Below are 15,531 nucleotides of genomic sequence, written 5' to 3'. Positions count from 1 at the left end.
CAAAATGCAGCAGGTACAACTAGACGCCGGTACAAGTAGACATCGACCCGTTTTACCCTGAGTTGCGTGTACTAATTTTCCCTTGTTAGGTTTAAGATATTGTTTCACCTAATACGAAGATGACAGACACAAAGTTACAAAGGAAGGGGGTATCCCTGATAAAACATTTTTGGAAAAACTCTGCTGTCAATTTAAATTCGCCAACATTAAAATCTTAAAAATGAAATTCATTCAAACTTGTAGATAAGCAAGAAGTAAGTATTTAACAGGAAATCATTACATATAATAAATTAATGAAATACTTTATTCATTTACAATTTGTGACAATATAAATACTATTCAAAATAAAAACTAATATAAATTAAAAGGTAATAAATATATTTTGGATTTAATTTGGTAGAGGCTACCTAATCAAAAGGCAATCTGGTGTGGTGATTTTTGGTTTGAGAGTATCTTTGAGGTAATTAAGTTTAAAAGTAACCAAGAATTTACACTAAAAGTGATGCGAAGGAAATCCCCCAAAAGTACTAAATAGCAAGTGCTTAACTTTGAAAAAAGTTAAATGAACACCATACGTAGTCATGAAACACACAAGTTTTTAGGTCTTATAATTTCTTTAGGTTTAATGCTTTTTGATCATACTAAATCATATTTGAAATTCCTAGTGCTTAAATTGGTCTAGAATAATTATCAGATCCATAACTTTATATGTTCTTTGTTTTCGATTTACATTTTTTTAAGAAAATACAATAGCTAGTGTAAACAACCGATTCAGCAATTAAATTACCTAGCTTAAAAGGAAACGCACCTTAATATATATTTGCTATAAACAAATACTAACCTACCATATTACTAAAAATCAAAAATATTACTAGAGAATTAAATAGTTACCCTTAAGTAGATACTTATAAGGATATTTACATGTCAAACTGGAGACAATGACCAAAATTGTTACACAGATATTATTAATATCAGTTTTAATTAAAAACTGTATCGATGAAATGAAACTCCAGACAAACAAGTTTTTGCCTTAACACGTTGAATGCTTCTAGATAGACTTAAAAAGGCCACACAGGCTTTTCTTAATGATATACTTCAGTACCGACTTAGTGAACTTGGATGATTTCTTGAGTATGTTAGTGGTTTTACAAGGTAAAGAGAACAGAAGAACAATTTAAAGTTTGAGTATTGGGTGTCTGCAATATAAGTACATACACTAACATGGAAGTCAGTTCCGTATAGAAGTTGTTTTGTTCCTGGGGTAAGTTCATATTTGGAGATAAAGAATGATTTATGTTAATGATATGATTGTGGAATAGTGTTTTTAAGAGCGAGGAATGTCTGCAGTAATCTCTTCAATAACAGAAAAAAAGTATAGGAGAATTGTTTTATTAATTGAATTGTTTTTACCTTAAAAGGGGAAAAGGTAATAGGAAAAGTTGTGAGTGAAACAGCCTTTACCTTTTTAGTCTATCTAGATTTATGTATCATCTCCCACCTTATTGAACAATGCTTTGAAATTTACCACATTTATTAATCCAGCAAATATTTCAATCTCTAATTTAGAGAATACATAGGGCTTCGAGGAATTGTTTACTATGACCACAAATTAGAATAGGATCCTTCATATTTAGGCCTTTCTGTCCACAGTAAAGAAAACATATCTTACACCTACAATAACGTTATATACTCAATGATATAATAACTCTCTTATGGTTAATGTCTTTGGAATGAAGTAATTATTAAAGTAGTAAATCTGCTCTACAGATATCTTCCATATTACTCCAGCTATGTAATAATATATTACAATTCATTTACAGTAGAATCCCGCAAACTCGGCATAATGTGGACTGGAAGGGTGCCGAGTTTGTGAAATGCCGGGTTATCGGAAAATAGGGTTAAAAATAAGAAAAAAATGTATAGGCTTTTTAACCGCCTTTTTTATTTATATTTATATTACAAGTCAGTATTAATTCATCAGATATGCCTACAACAAATCCTTGGTACGAGTTGCGAATGATTTGACTTGAGCTGGCTTGAGTCTATGTTTAACTCGGAATCAAAAAATCCCTAATTTTCTGAGCCAGGTGATGGCCGCATTATCCAGACTGTCGGGTTATCGAGTGCCGAGTTTGCGGGACTTCACTGTAATATTACACCCAAATAATGATTGTATGAAACAAACTATAAGTACATTAGCCAATACGTTTTCGTTACAATTTTGCATCGAAAAGTTAAGATTTAAATTTTGTATACTATTTAAAAACACATTGAACAAGACAGTGTTTAAAACACAACATGTGTGCAGCACAAACACAATTGATGCAAACAAACCTTCAGTGTGAGTTAATCAAATGAAACAAAAGCAATTATTCTTGTATTAAGAACATCTTCTAGAATTTGAAAGTGTTTAGGTAAGCAGTGGCAGACATTTTAAATATAGATACATTAAATAATGACTAACAAATGATTAATAAGGTGACCTCGCATACCATTATGTTTACTGTCTTAACATAACTTGCAGGAAAGGTTTATTTGCATGATCTGCACATTCAGGGTGATTGATATAAGTGTGCCAGCCATTTTATTTAAACGTTATAAGAGATAAAAAAAAATTAAATTGTAACTGCCTTGGGTTTTTTATTTTTTTAATGTTAGTCAAGTTGAAAAAAAATTTAGCTGCCATTTTTCCAACATGGCCTTCAATTTTGATTTTTTTTAGAAAGTAAATGCCATTTAAAAACGTTTTTATTCTTGGCATTTGTTCTATAAAGCTACTCATTTAGAAGTTACAGTGTGTTAAAACTAAGAAAAATGACTTGCGGTGTACAGTACATTCTGCACCATGTAGCTCCTATTCGAGCAAGTTTAGAGAGAAAATGCTAAAAGTAAATAAGTCTTAAAATTGCAAATGGCATTTACTTCATAAAAATTCAGAAAATATAGGTCTTTCATAAGACAAATCAAAGTCATCGGACATATTGGAAAAATGTTAAATTATTTTTTTCAACTTGACCAAATAAAAAAAAATAAAAAATCCAAGGCAGTTACATTTTAACATTTTTTGATATCTTATATAACTTTAGAATAAAACAGCTGGCACACTTATATCAATCACTCTGTGTATTAAAAATCATACTAACAATAAACACCATTATTAACGACAAAACTATTTCAATTGATTGCACTTAACTCCTCAGTATTATTGTCATAAGTAAATTTAAAACAATATTTCACTGGATGGAATGTTTGAAAACCAAATTCAAGGAGAGAAACCTCTATTTAAAAAAATTTTATAATACTAACAATTCAAAATATTTCCCTTGCATTAATTACAACTTTTCATCCCAAAAGTATACAAGATTTGTATATCAACCTTTTGTACACAATCAAAGTTAAGTACAAGTATAATTATAGACATTTTTAGCACAAAAGCGAAACGATAAACAAAATTTAATACTTTCTCTATACAATACCGTAAGCAATGACATATAAATGTGAAATAAATTGTAATATTTGACTTTGGTAAGGTTAGCAGTTTCTGTCCTGAGCGTCTGTCTTCTTGTCGATGGCATCTGGGTCGGAGAGTGGGTCCAACTCAGCAAACAAATCCAGCCAAGGTTTGTTGGGGACCTGCAAATATCTTGTGTAAATAATTGAACTAAATGAGTAGCCTATCAAAGTAATGAGTTTTGGTAAAAATTTATTTGGGTGTGAATCAAGCAGAGAATAAAGTTCAAGGACAACTCCATGTTTTCCACATTCAAAATGTTCAGGCCAACACTTCCTTTTCAAAAAGGAAACTGATTTATTAGTGGTTTGAAAAGTGAACAAATAACTTTAATTACAAGGAATTTTGTAAATTAAGGTCTCCATTGAGCTCCCATCGTGGTCACATAGGCTGGTTAAAATCTGAGACCGGTGGGTGATCTTTACTTCAACCACTACAGTTCTAGCTGGATTCCATTAGTCTCTTCATAGTTGTGATTAACAATGTAAAGTAAAATCTACTATTACAAATTTCCTGGACCCATACAAAACCACACACATAGTTCAAGGTCTCGGGAAAATTTAAGTGTGATTCCTGGCTTTTCGATTTCCTTTACATTTGGTACTTAAAATCTTGCACACAGACTAGAAATGCTTAGATGTCAAAGCTCAACTGAACTTGTAGCTAGGGTTTCCAAGATCACGCCAGCGTGATCTGTCTGGCGTGATGTCCGTTGGCGCTAATTTTTGTCCGGCGGATGTCCGATCAAGCTCGGCGTGAGAGTGGTTTGCAACCATGGCTTCAATTTAAACTTGATTACGTAAATCACGCTTGTCCACTCACGCTGTTGACTCCATCCCATTTCACATAATGGCTCTGGTATCATGAGTCAATACAATTTTATCACATAGATCACAACCTGTACCACAGAAAACATACTACTATAACCCAGAATGCCAACCGCATGTTAGACAATAGACAATAGATAATTTTCTTTATTTGTGATTTCTTTAAGAAATACAATGGCGTCAGAAAGATTCAGAATGTTTAACATTTACATTGTTTTAACATTTAGATTGTTTTAACAGTTTACATTTTCTTTTGTGTTGAAAGTTCATAATTGGTCAAAAAATTCCTTAAGGGAGTACACCGGTCGGTCCACAAGCCAGTCCCAGAGTTGCTGTTTGAATTGGTTTCCTGTTGCGTTCTTGAGGTTGTTTGGAAGAGAGTTGATGATTTTTCGGCCAATATAAGAGGGTTTTCTGCTGTATTGTGTAGTGTGGTGGATCGGAAGGTTGTAGTCGGCTGCTTTTCTGGTGTGGTAGGAGTGAAAATTCTCATTTCTGGGAAGGTTAAGTTTTTTTGTGTACAGGACAACTCCATGGATGTAGAGTGCTGTCACTGTTAGGAGCTTAAGGGATTTAAATGCTTCCCTGCAGCTGTCTAAGCGCTCAAGGCTGGAGAGTGCCCTGACAGCTTTTTTCTGGAGTACCAACACTTTGTTGAGGTTTGCTTCTGATGTTCCTCCCCAAGATATTAAGCAATACCTTATATGCGATTCTATTACAGCATAGTATGCTGTCTTAGCTGTTTCCAGACCTCCTATCCATTTCATCCTCTTTATTACATGGACACCAGATGCAAGTTTTTTGGTCAGGTTGTGTATGTGGTCGTTCCAGGAGAGGTCTTCATCAATTGTCAGGCCCAGCAGTTTTGAGTTTTTTTCAACGGTTATTTCAGGAATTTCTTGGATTTGTTCATGTTTTCGGCTGAAGTTTAACTGGGTTGTTTTTGATGGATTAATGGCCAGGTCATTTTGAAGGCAGTACTGCAGTGCTTTGTCTGTTGAGGATAAGATGTTGGAGTGTAATTCTTGTGGTAAGTCATGCATAAATATAGAAGAGTTGTGTCATCAGCGTACATTATTGTTTCACAATTGTCATTCCTAATAAAATCTGGTAAATCATTGGTGAAAAGGATGAACAAAAATGGGCCCATGACTGAGCCCTGGGGCACTCCCCTGTTAATCGAAAGTTGTGTGGACCTATGTACAGATTTTCTGTTAAAAAGCATTAAGTGTTTTGAGAGAGCTTTGCCTGTCAATCCGTAGGCAGCGCTCAGCATAGCAACGCTGGTGGCCCTGCCTACGAATTGACAGGCAAAGCTCTCTCAAAACACTTGCTTTTTACCATGCGGTTGGCATTCTGGGTTATAGTAGTATGTTTTCTGTGCCTGTACACAAATAATTGAGAATAATCTAATCATCCCTGGATAGTGGATAGCATAATATCAACCCAAGTTTTGTTTCCATTGTAGAACAAGCTTCTATAAGGATGATAAATGTATAGTATGGTAAATCTAAGATGAGACTGGTTACAAAATCTTTCTCAGAGATTGGGTAGGAATTAGGACTGTAATCAGTCTATGCTTCAAGTCTAAGCATACTATGACTATGACTAAGTCAATGTCAAGTTTAGGAGTAAAATAAAGAACATGTTATTTCACAGCTTCAAGTACAGTAGTTGCTTACTCAATTTTATTGCCGATAGTTTGATTGATCTAAGTCTTCTTAAACAGGCTTTTGTTTTAAAATAGGAATATATATATAATGCATGCTTACTGTAGCGTATCTGTAGTCAGAGGTTAAAGATTCTTTACAAATACTTTCATATGAGATAAATGTGTGATTACATTACAAAAATTACAAAAATGTGTGATTACATTAAAGGTTTTACTATGTCTAGAAAATAGATATTATTGCATATCATTATTAGCTTACTTGATCCAGACTCCTGATAGGCATCTTAGGTTGGTTATTGTTAGACAAACTTGACATGAGAAGAGGCTGGTTTGATGGAGCTGTAAAAACAACAATCTTGTCAGTAGCCCTAACAAAATAAATACATAATTATTTAAGTTAAAACCTTATATTTAAACAAACAAGCTTTACTGCGGCTTCACCATTGATGGGTTGGCGTTGATATGTTTTAGGATAGCCTAAACTTATTTACCAACAAAACTAACGATTGGCCTCTATTATTCTTTTAATATAATACACATTTTAAAATAATTTAGTAATTTCAGTATCCTACATCAATGAAGCTGACAACTCTTCTAAAAACGTGTGGTGTAAAAGGATGTTAGTTATTTTTGACCCACAAGAAACAGTTTTTAAATTTTCAGAGTTCATTCCCTTCAGCTGGAGATAGATGTACATATGCAGAAAAGATAATTGTCATGATATGCTTCAAAGACAGTGGCGGTTCCAAGGGGGGGGGGGGGGCCTATAGGGGCTAAATCCTATAGCCCCTATAGGAGGTTTTTGGACACAGTTCTAGACATTAAAAAGGCTTTAAAAAGTCCCCAAACGGCTTTAAAACAGCTAATGTTCCGGAGGACCTTCAGACCTCCTCCAGGTATGTTGGTGTGTAAACACCCCGTTAGCCACACCCCCTTTACAAGGTCCTACAATCACCACTGCGTAAAACACACAAGATGTGACCACCACACAAACATTGATCAATTGTTGAAAAAATACAAATGGATACTTGAGGATATCACAAAATGTGTTGTTGAAGTCATCTGAAGGAAACTGTTTGATGTATACAATTTTATTTACATCCAAAGGCATTATGGTGCTGTAATATCTCCAGTACATAAGAGCTTTCACAAATTTTTAGTGTATTAAGTCTACATTAAAAGTGTTTTCATCACAGTTTTTGTTATTGACTTACCCTTATTAGTTTTTACTAACATTCTGGTTCTCTCAAATGATGAATAACCATCTCTTTATTAGCAAACTCACTTCTCACAGCTATGGGTGGTGCGAGAGAGTTACAAATATAGTGCATAGCCGAACCAGCAATATGTTATGGTTTTGAAGTGGCTTTAAAAATCTTAATTGGCTAACACTGGGGCCAGCTCAATAATTGACAGGCCAAGAAAAACGTGCTGAGCCTACCAGTTGACCCCACAGGTTTAACAACCTTCCTGGTCTTTACCATTTATGATATAAACAGCTTGTGCTTGTGCAAGTGACCCAAAGCTAGACAGGCTTTTTTTGTAACTAGAAAATGCCTGTGACATTAACAAAAAAAAACTACATGTCATTTAGCCACGGTGGCATAGGTCGGCAAAAACACTTTTAGAGTACAAGGCTTTACAGTCAACGTTATCTAGCTGTTACCTGGGGGAGGAAACTGAGATGAAAATGGAGATTCAGTCGACAGTTGGGCTAACAGCTGACTCGGCAAAAGCTGGTTGTCAGGGAGAGCGTCTGTTAGAAGATCCGCCAAGAGGACTCCCTCTCCATTTTCACTTGATTCTGATTTTCTTACTTCTTCTTTACTTCCTTCGACTTCTTCTACTTTCCTCACCACTGTGTCTGCCTCAGACTCGTCTAACGATAGTAATCTACAAAAAACCAATGTTGTTCACAATTTGTATTTATCTAATCTGAAATTCAATCTAAAGGATATACCACCACTTTATTGACTTTTACCATTTGTAGTTAATAGCTATCATAATTAAGTCTTTTCTTTTTTTACATTGGCATTATAAGGTAATGTCTATTTTTAACATTTATCTCTCTTTATTGTCCCAAACAAATCCTTACCTTCAGTCCATCAGTTAACTAAATCTATGTTCACATCTATAGGCCAGCAGTTAGCATACATTAAAAAATATTTTACAAGCCACTGTAATTTAGTTATAAACTTTTATATTTGATTTGAGTGAGATTATAAGTAACTTAAGAACAAACACGTGATTGGAGACATTTCAGGAGAACCTAAACAGTTCCGATTTCATCACTAGATGACATAAAAATGTATAAATGGTACATAACCTACTATCAAATCCATAATATTGCTACCTTAATACTTAATTTAAAACCACACGGCTTTATATTTGTGATTTATTTCAACAAACACTGTCAACAGTAATTACTGTTATGAAGAAAGTAACAAGTAAAGCATAATACATACGTGTCGTCATTTTCATCTGTCTCTATCTTTGCTGGTTTCTCTTCCTCTACTAGTTCTTTAACGTCTGAAAATTTGTACTGGGGATGACCTGAAAAAGATGGATACAAGTACTGTCAATAAGCATATTTGTCAAAGGCGTTGAAATAATGGCAAATGAAGTCAAAATAACAACAGCTACTACAAATCATTGGCAGCGAAAATCATTCAATAAAAGAGTGGGGAACAAGGAACTGCCTCTCATATTTACAAATACTAACGCTAAACAGGTTTAGACCCATGCCCTTTTGTAGTGAATATAATAATATCTATATATCTAAAAATAGGCCTATTTTTTTCTTTTCTGAGTCGGTTTACCTCTTCGATCCAACCGATTTTCTTAATGTTGGCCTTAAATTGAAGGTATGCTGCAAACACAGATTTGCCATCAAGCATTCATTTATCTGATGCATATTTTGAGCTATGCACAAAAGCAACTTCCTCCTTGTACATTTTTTATGGGAGTTAAATTTGGGTTTTTCTTTTCCCAGTTTGTTTGGCTCTTCTACTCGACCAATTTTCATAACTTTGGTCTTAAATTAAAGGTATGCATCCACTGATTTGCCGTCATAATCATCATTCATTTATCTACTGTATTACTCAACCAAATACTCTAAAAAATAAAGGCTTTTATTTGAGATATTGATCATTTGAATCAGTTAAGTCAAAGATAATTTATTACTCAATAAAAAATCATATTTCAACAATGTGGAGCAGCACAGAGTCCTCTAGTGATCTATTGAATTTGTGTAGATAACGTGTAATAAAATTAAAATTTTAATTAATATACTCACAATTACTATAAAATTTTCAACCCTTTATGCCCTGGCTGATAAATCAGCCATCATGAGTAATATATCAAATCTTCAATTACAACTATTTAAGAGAGCATAACCCTAAAACAGATGAAAATTGTATCTGACATGTCCTACAACCTGGCAGGATAGCATGGAACTGCTAAGTTAAAGTGTTGGGCTTACCAGTAGGCATTTCAAGTGCACTACAGTAGCTTTTAGGTCAAGATAAACCTTAAACCATACACCAACATCATGTTTGCTGTTTTTGTGTATGTTTGATGTTAGCTGTAGTTTTTTTCATTAGGTAAGGGACAAACTAATCATAGGTTTAATTGAATCAATAAACTACAGAGACTTGACTCACTAGGGAATGTAGTACTGATATTGTTAAACATTGTCACACATTTGGTAGCAAAGGTCTTGAGAGTGTTCTCGTACTGGATGAGTTCTCGTGAGAACATGTTACATCTCGCTGCTGCCAGTAGGTCTACCTGTAACATCAGTTTAAAGGTTAACATTATTATGTGGAGGGAAATTCCTTACCTGATAAATTAATAGATCCCAACAGCTTGAGATGGGCTATGAACCAGGTCACATCTTCACTTAGGCCTAGCTGAAAGCCTTTGATGGCAACAATTTATCCCAGGCCTACACTATAACTAGTAGTCCAGTTGGATGCATTGCACGACGTCCAAGTGCCACGACGTCCAATAATATTTATTCAGTGCCACGACGTCCAAAACATAATTTTTGAGTTGTTGCACGACGTCCAAGTGCCACGACGTCCAAAAGTACAGTAACTGCCAAAAGTATAGTCTTTCTACAAGCTTTGGACGTCGTGACACTTGGACGTCGTGAAACAGCGCACTATAGAATTGTAAAAAAGTTACATTTGCACGACGTCCAAAGTCGCTGCCAGTTGCACGACGTCCAAGTGCCACGTTGTCCAATAAATATTTGACTGTTGCACGACGTCCAATATAGCTCAGCGCTGTTGCACGACGTTCAAGCTCCTTCATGATGACCGGTTACAATGACCGGCTACTTGCCGAATAGTGTTCTCTCGTGTAAAATGCTTATGGAACGTTTATTAGTTATATATACATGGGTATATGTTCTTGTTCAGAAATATATATACTATGAATATTTGAACCATTAATTGAAACATCATAAAGTAAAAAAAAACATAAAAAGAAAAAATAAACAAGGCAACAGTTGGAAAACTATAAGGTTTACATGGTTTGAAAAATGATAACATTTTGTTAACAACCGATCAACTTCATTATGTTTGGAGTAAGCTTTTAAATACTTATTTTTTCAAGACTAGATGAATGTACATTGATCAACATGATCTTTGAAAACTATTTTTTATACCCTCATTAATTTTTACTAGTATAAAGAATAGAAAGCCTTTTTCAAACTGTTTTTTAGGCTTCAATTAAATGTCTTTATGTCGCAAATATGTTTATTAATAGTATTCACTTAACATTGACTTAATTTCATTTCAATAAATTTTGTGTTTGTGTTTTGCTACACCACTTATTAAATTGGAACCAATGAGAATCTATATAAATAAATTTGGAGTTTTGTCTGTACATTGCTCAGAATCATTCATTTGTAAGTTATTTTTACGTTTTATACATTAAAGAAGCCGAAACAAGTCTCATCTAAATTTCTGTCTGTCTTTCTGTAACACTCAAGATGGCATTTTACGCAATCTTCTCCAGGAAAACAAGAGTACCTATCAAGATCCAAGTCATTTTAATGTATTCACTGGATTGGCGAGAGTGTCTTTAGCCATTAAAATATGGCCTCACTACTTAGTAAATAATATTACGGACTTTAAAAAATGCAGTATTGTGCGATTTTTGTCAAGTTTTCGTCCAATTTTTATCACATAATGATCTATGAAATAACGAACAGCTGTTCGGATCAAGATTATTTTTTCTCGCTGTCACTGATATGTTTACAAATACCACAACCATTTCCGATCACGTTTTGAAGGCAAAGCCCATTTATCCAAGTGAGATTAAAATCGTTGTCTTACATAACGGATTTAATTAATCGCAAGTGGAATAATATAGTGTAACCATAAATGAAATTTAATAACATCATCCAGGTTAGGAACCAGAGATTCTTTGTGTATAAAATTGTTCTTGAGTTTTGATAACCTCGAATCAGTGTTTTATAGGGCTGGGAAACTTGAATTTATTAATGATCGTCGCCAATACCTTACTAACTCATTGACGGCGCTTCAACGGTGGTTGTGTAAAGTGTAAAGTGTAAAGTATAAAGTAAAAAATCACAACTGCAGTGGGTGATTGTAACAGAGGTTTACGGTTTATGGATGATGCTAAACTCGCTTTTCCAATGTGTCACTTTCTGTTCCTACTCACCGTATGATGCAATCACTGGACCATACAGCCAATAGGCCCATAGCCCATCTCTTGGGTACTTACGCCTACCCAATTATTCATAACAACCTTTTCGACGACGATCCTTGTTACCGGTACTTTTCCCTAGAATACACGGCCTCCCTACTTAAGAAATAAAATTACAAACGTCCAAAAACCCAGCATTGCGTGATTTTTGTCACATTTCATTCTAATGTTAAAAGATATACCAATCATTGTTTAGAGAATAGGCTTGCGTAATCTATTAAATAACAAACAGTTGTTTTTATAAGGTTGTTTTTTTTTCAAACTGAATAAGTTTACATTAAAAGTTGTTTACGAATAAAGCAATTAATGGGAAATAATTTTGATTGCCGATAACTTTTCACGAGAAAATCCAAAACCAAGAAATCAATAACCTTGGGACTTGATTAACGCATTTAATTTGTCGGACGTAATTCTGTAAACTGTAAACGTTGGTTTTTGGTACTGGTTTTTTTCCTTAGAACCGTTGGTAGCAGCAAGAATCATTGTTACGTACCAACACATCACTGTAATTTACAAATTAGTTATCGTTGGTGTTGCACCTTATTTTTACAGTGGTATTACAGCCTTATTCAATTTAATTGGTGTCTTAACTGTATAAGTTTTGCTTTTTTTTCTGTCTGGTTTCCAAAATGTTAGTTTATGCTAAGAAAATGATAACTCATTTAAGTAAAACATTTGTTTAGCAAACCATCATGAATTGTTTACGATTTACGTTGTTTATGTATCAATAGTTCGTGGCCTATTTTGGTAATTTTTATTATAGGTTAAATTACCATTACCAATCTAAATTGTCTATAGTACTTCATTTTATAAAGTAAGCCGTCATTTCGACAGCATTTCGGGTCATCTTCGGTCCAAGCAAATATAAATTGTTATGATAAAATTTGATGACATTGACAAAGATTTCAAATTCTAATTTTATATGTACTTTGTTATGCTTAAAACGTAGCAAATTCCCTAATTAAGTTCTGTATTTTTGTGTGTATGTCTGTTGGTAACGCATTTATGTCCTTATTTCTCAGTGTCACGAAAAGGACAAGAGCACCTTGATAATGAAAATGTCAACCCGAATAAAGTGTTAAATGGTAAGGTTGAGGTAGTACTTTAAATGCCTTTAACTATTGTGGGAAGTAACTTTCAACTATATGCCTTAGGGCTATGCCTCATAGATTTGTTTTGGCTTGAAACTGTCAGATACTGTATTTGCGAAGGTTTATAGGCTATATAATAGTTTTGCCAGCATATCTGAAAATATGCAAACCAACTGCTTTTCTTAATATAAGAAGGTTTCAACTGACTACTTTAAGATCCCCGTGCGTAGAACGGGCACATAGCTAGTCTATACTATTATATAAAAATCTAATGGTGTCTGTCTGTATGCGTATTACTAATAGGTGCAAAAACTACTGAATCAACTGGGCTTAAATTTTACAAAAATATAGCTACAATAGCAAGGACCATTATAGGACTATTCACATTTCGATACTGACCGTAGGCTTTGCCCCTTTGGCTTTAAAAGTTCTGAGGTGAACATTTTAAAAGTAAATATTGATCGGTCTCCATGGCTGTGATGAGAACACCAACAATGTTTGTTTACATTTGCTTTGACATTTAAATATAAACAAGAAGAACTGTTAAACTGCATATTTCACAATTTCAGACAGCTGATACAAAGAAATTAAATATAATATTTTCCATAACTATGAGGTAGGTTTATTTTAATCTAACCTTTTATCATGAATTATTTATTCTAAGACTATGTCAATGATGAAAAAAAAGATTTTATAACCGTTGCTGTATCAACTCCGACTCTGCTTTGGAATTTTTAAAGCGTCTTAAGTTAATAATCTTAAGTGAAAATAATGTTATTGATATGTTTTCATGAAAACAGTATGAAAATTACAATGTATAGATGTTTTGTATGAATTTAGAGGCTAGCCTACTTTAAATAAATTTTAACTGCTTCACGTGTGTTAGATTAACTTAACATAACTTGCACATCAGCACATCACATGGTTTTTTATATGTATATTTAGGTAAATTAAGTTATTGTGTTTTGCTAAACCCATGCTTAAATTAAACTAAAGAATATCATCAAAAACTAAATTGTACGTTGATTTTTGTTTTCTAAAATCTGTTGTATATGTGTAACTATATTTAATTATCAAATGGTAGTACAAAATACTCTTATTTTATCTTAACGTAGCTTTCAGTTCACATTTACTTTATTTGATACATTTATTATTTGTGTTTTGTCACACCACTGATTAAATTAAACCAAGGAAAATATCATAAAACTAAGCAGTACACAGTGTTCTTTTGTTTCTAAAATCAATGAAATATCTGTTACTATGTTTTCTTAATGGTAAGTGTGAAAATGTAAAGGCAATGGACGATGAAACTGATTAAAAGAACTGGTTTGTATATTAAGTTGTTTGTTGATATTTTTGTAGAGTAGAATCAGAGATGCAATGAAACACTGTATTTGATATTACATTTTTTAGTCCTTGATGCTTTGATAGTCATATTAGTTTTGTCTGCTGTCTTTAATGCTAAATTATTTTTTTTAAATTTTTATAGTACCTATATAGATATACTGTAGTTTCTTTAACATTTCAAAAGACTGAATTGATAAGGCACAGCAATATTTGTAAAGTTTATAACAGCTGACTTAGTTTTGCTAATTATTTATTGTGAGTGAAAAACTGAAGATGAAAGGATTTGTGATTTAATATAAAGAAGAGTTTAATATAAAGATATTTAAATTTAATAATTAGTATTTTTGCAACTTCAAAATTGAAATTGAAAATGTCAATAATAAATTAAAAGATGTGTAATTAAGGGAGATGAAGGTAAATCTGGTAAATCATGTAGGCTATCTCAAAGTTTTACTCGAAGATTTGGTCAGTTTTTCTCATATCAGCCTACACAAGATTTAAAATACCCTTGCCGCAGCAAACCTGCCGACTAAGCGAATTTCCATTTGTATGAATTGATTTTCAATTAAATATATTTTAATAACATTAGGTTTAACGAGTACCTAGGTTTGCTGCTACAAGGAAACTAATAAAGTGTGTTTTTTAGTAAAATATTGATAGCTTAGTACAAAATAAATAAATTTGCACAGTTTAATCAAAATATATCCATAAACAAGCAAACTACATTTGACAATAATATTCTCCATAAGAATAACATAGGAATTTTAAATTTACAATTTTTTTAATTTTATCCGTTACTTATAACCGAACAAAAATACTTTTATATACTAAATTATTTGTTTTTTTAAGCTCTTTAAAAGGGTCTAAAGAGAAATTGGAAAATTTTGTGTTTTGAGGGTCAAAAGTGAGAAAAAACCAATTTTTACCCCATAAAACCCCCCGTAAAGCCCCGTTCCCATGGCCCGATCATGCTGGTTCGCGAACTCATTCAAGTTTATCCCGCTTTACACATTTTAACCAAATTTCATCAAAATCGGACAAAAATTACTCAAGTTATCGCGTTCACGGACGTATATCTAATATATAAAATTCTCGTGTCACAGTGTTTGTCTGCAAACTCCTCCGGAACGACTTCACCGATCGTTATGAAATTTGGTGTGTAAATTCTGTAGGTATGCGAATCGGACGTAAACTATTTCCCGTTTCGAAATTATTAAAAGGGCTCCGCCCCAGTGGCTCTGGAGTTTCCCATGTTATTCTTATGAGAAATGGAATTAATGAATCTTAACAGCTGTTTCAATTAAACAAGTTGGTTCTGTTCTATGATGTTCAATAGCATTAAAG

The 15,531-nt window shown here is 33.3% G+C and overlaps 1 protein-coding gene across 1 annotated transcript in view; it reads right to left on the bottom strand.

The window, feature by feature from the left end:
- Positions 1–286: 286 nt before the first annotated feature.
- LOC129003925 (islet cell autoantigen 1-like protein) overlaps positions 287–15,531 on the bottom strand; it is a 29,634-nt gene continuing 14,389 nt past the window's right edge. The window contains exons 6-10 of the mRNA XM_054432267.1: positions 9,673–9,799; positions 8,476–8,563; positions 7,677–7,903; positions 6,270–6,349; positions 287–3,633 (exon numbers count right to left, since the gene is read on the bottom strand). Of these exons, the coding sequence (XP_054288242.1) occupies positions 3,532–3,633; positions 6,270–6,349; positions 7,677–7,903; positions 8,476–8,563; positions 9,673–9,799 (624 nt within the window). The 3' untranslated portion in view covers positions 287–3,531. The remainder of the gene's footprint in view (positions 3,634–6,269; positions 6,350–7,676; positions 7,904–8,475; positions 8,564–9,672; positions 9,800–15,531) is intronic.

The sequence above is a fragment of the Macrosteles quadrilineatus genome, unplaced genomic scaffold (genome assembly GCF_028750875.1).
Source record: "Macrosteles quadrilineatus isolate MER2022 unplaced genomic scaffold, UCM_ALF_1.0 Scaffold_9__3_contigs__length_116548681, whole genome shotgun sequence".
Taxonomy (NCBI): domain Eukaryota; kingdom Metazoa; phylum Arthropoda; class Insecta; order Hemiptera; family Cicadellidae; genus Macrosteles; species Macrosteles quadrilineatus.
This window is presented reverse-complemented; position numbering and strand designations above follow the sequence as displayed.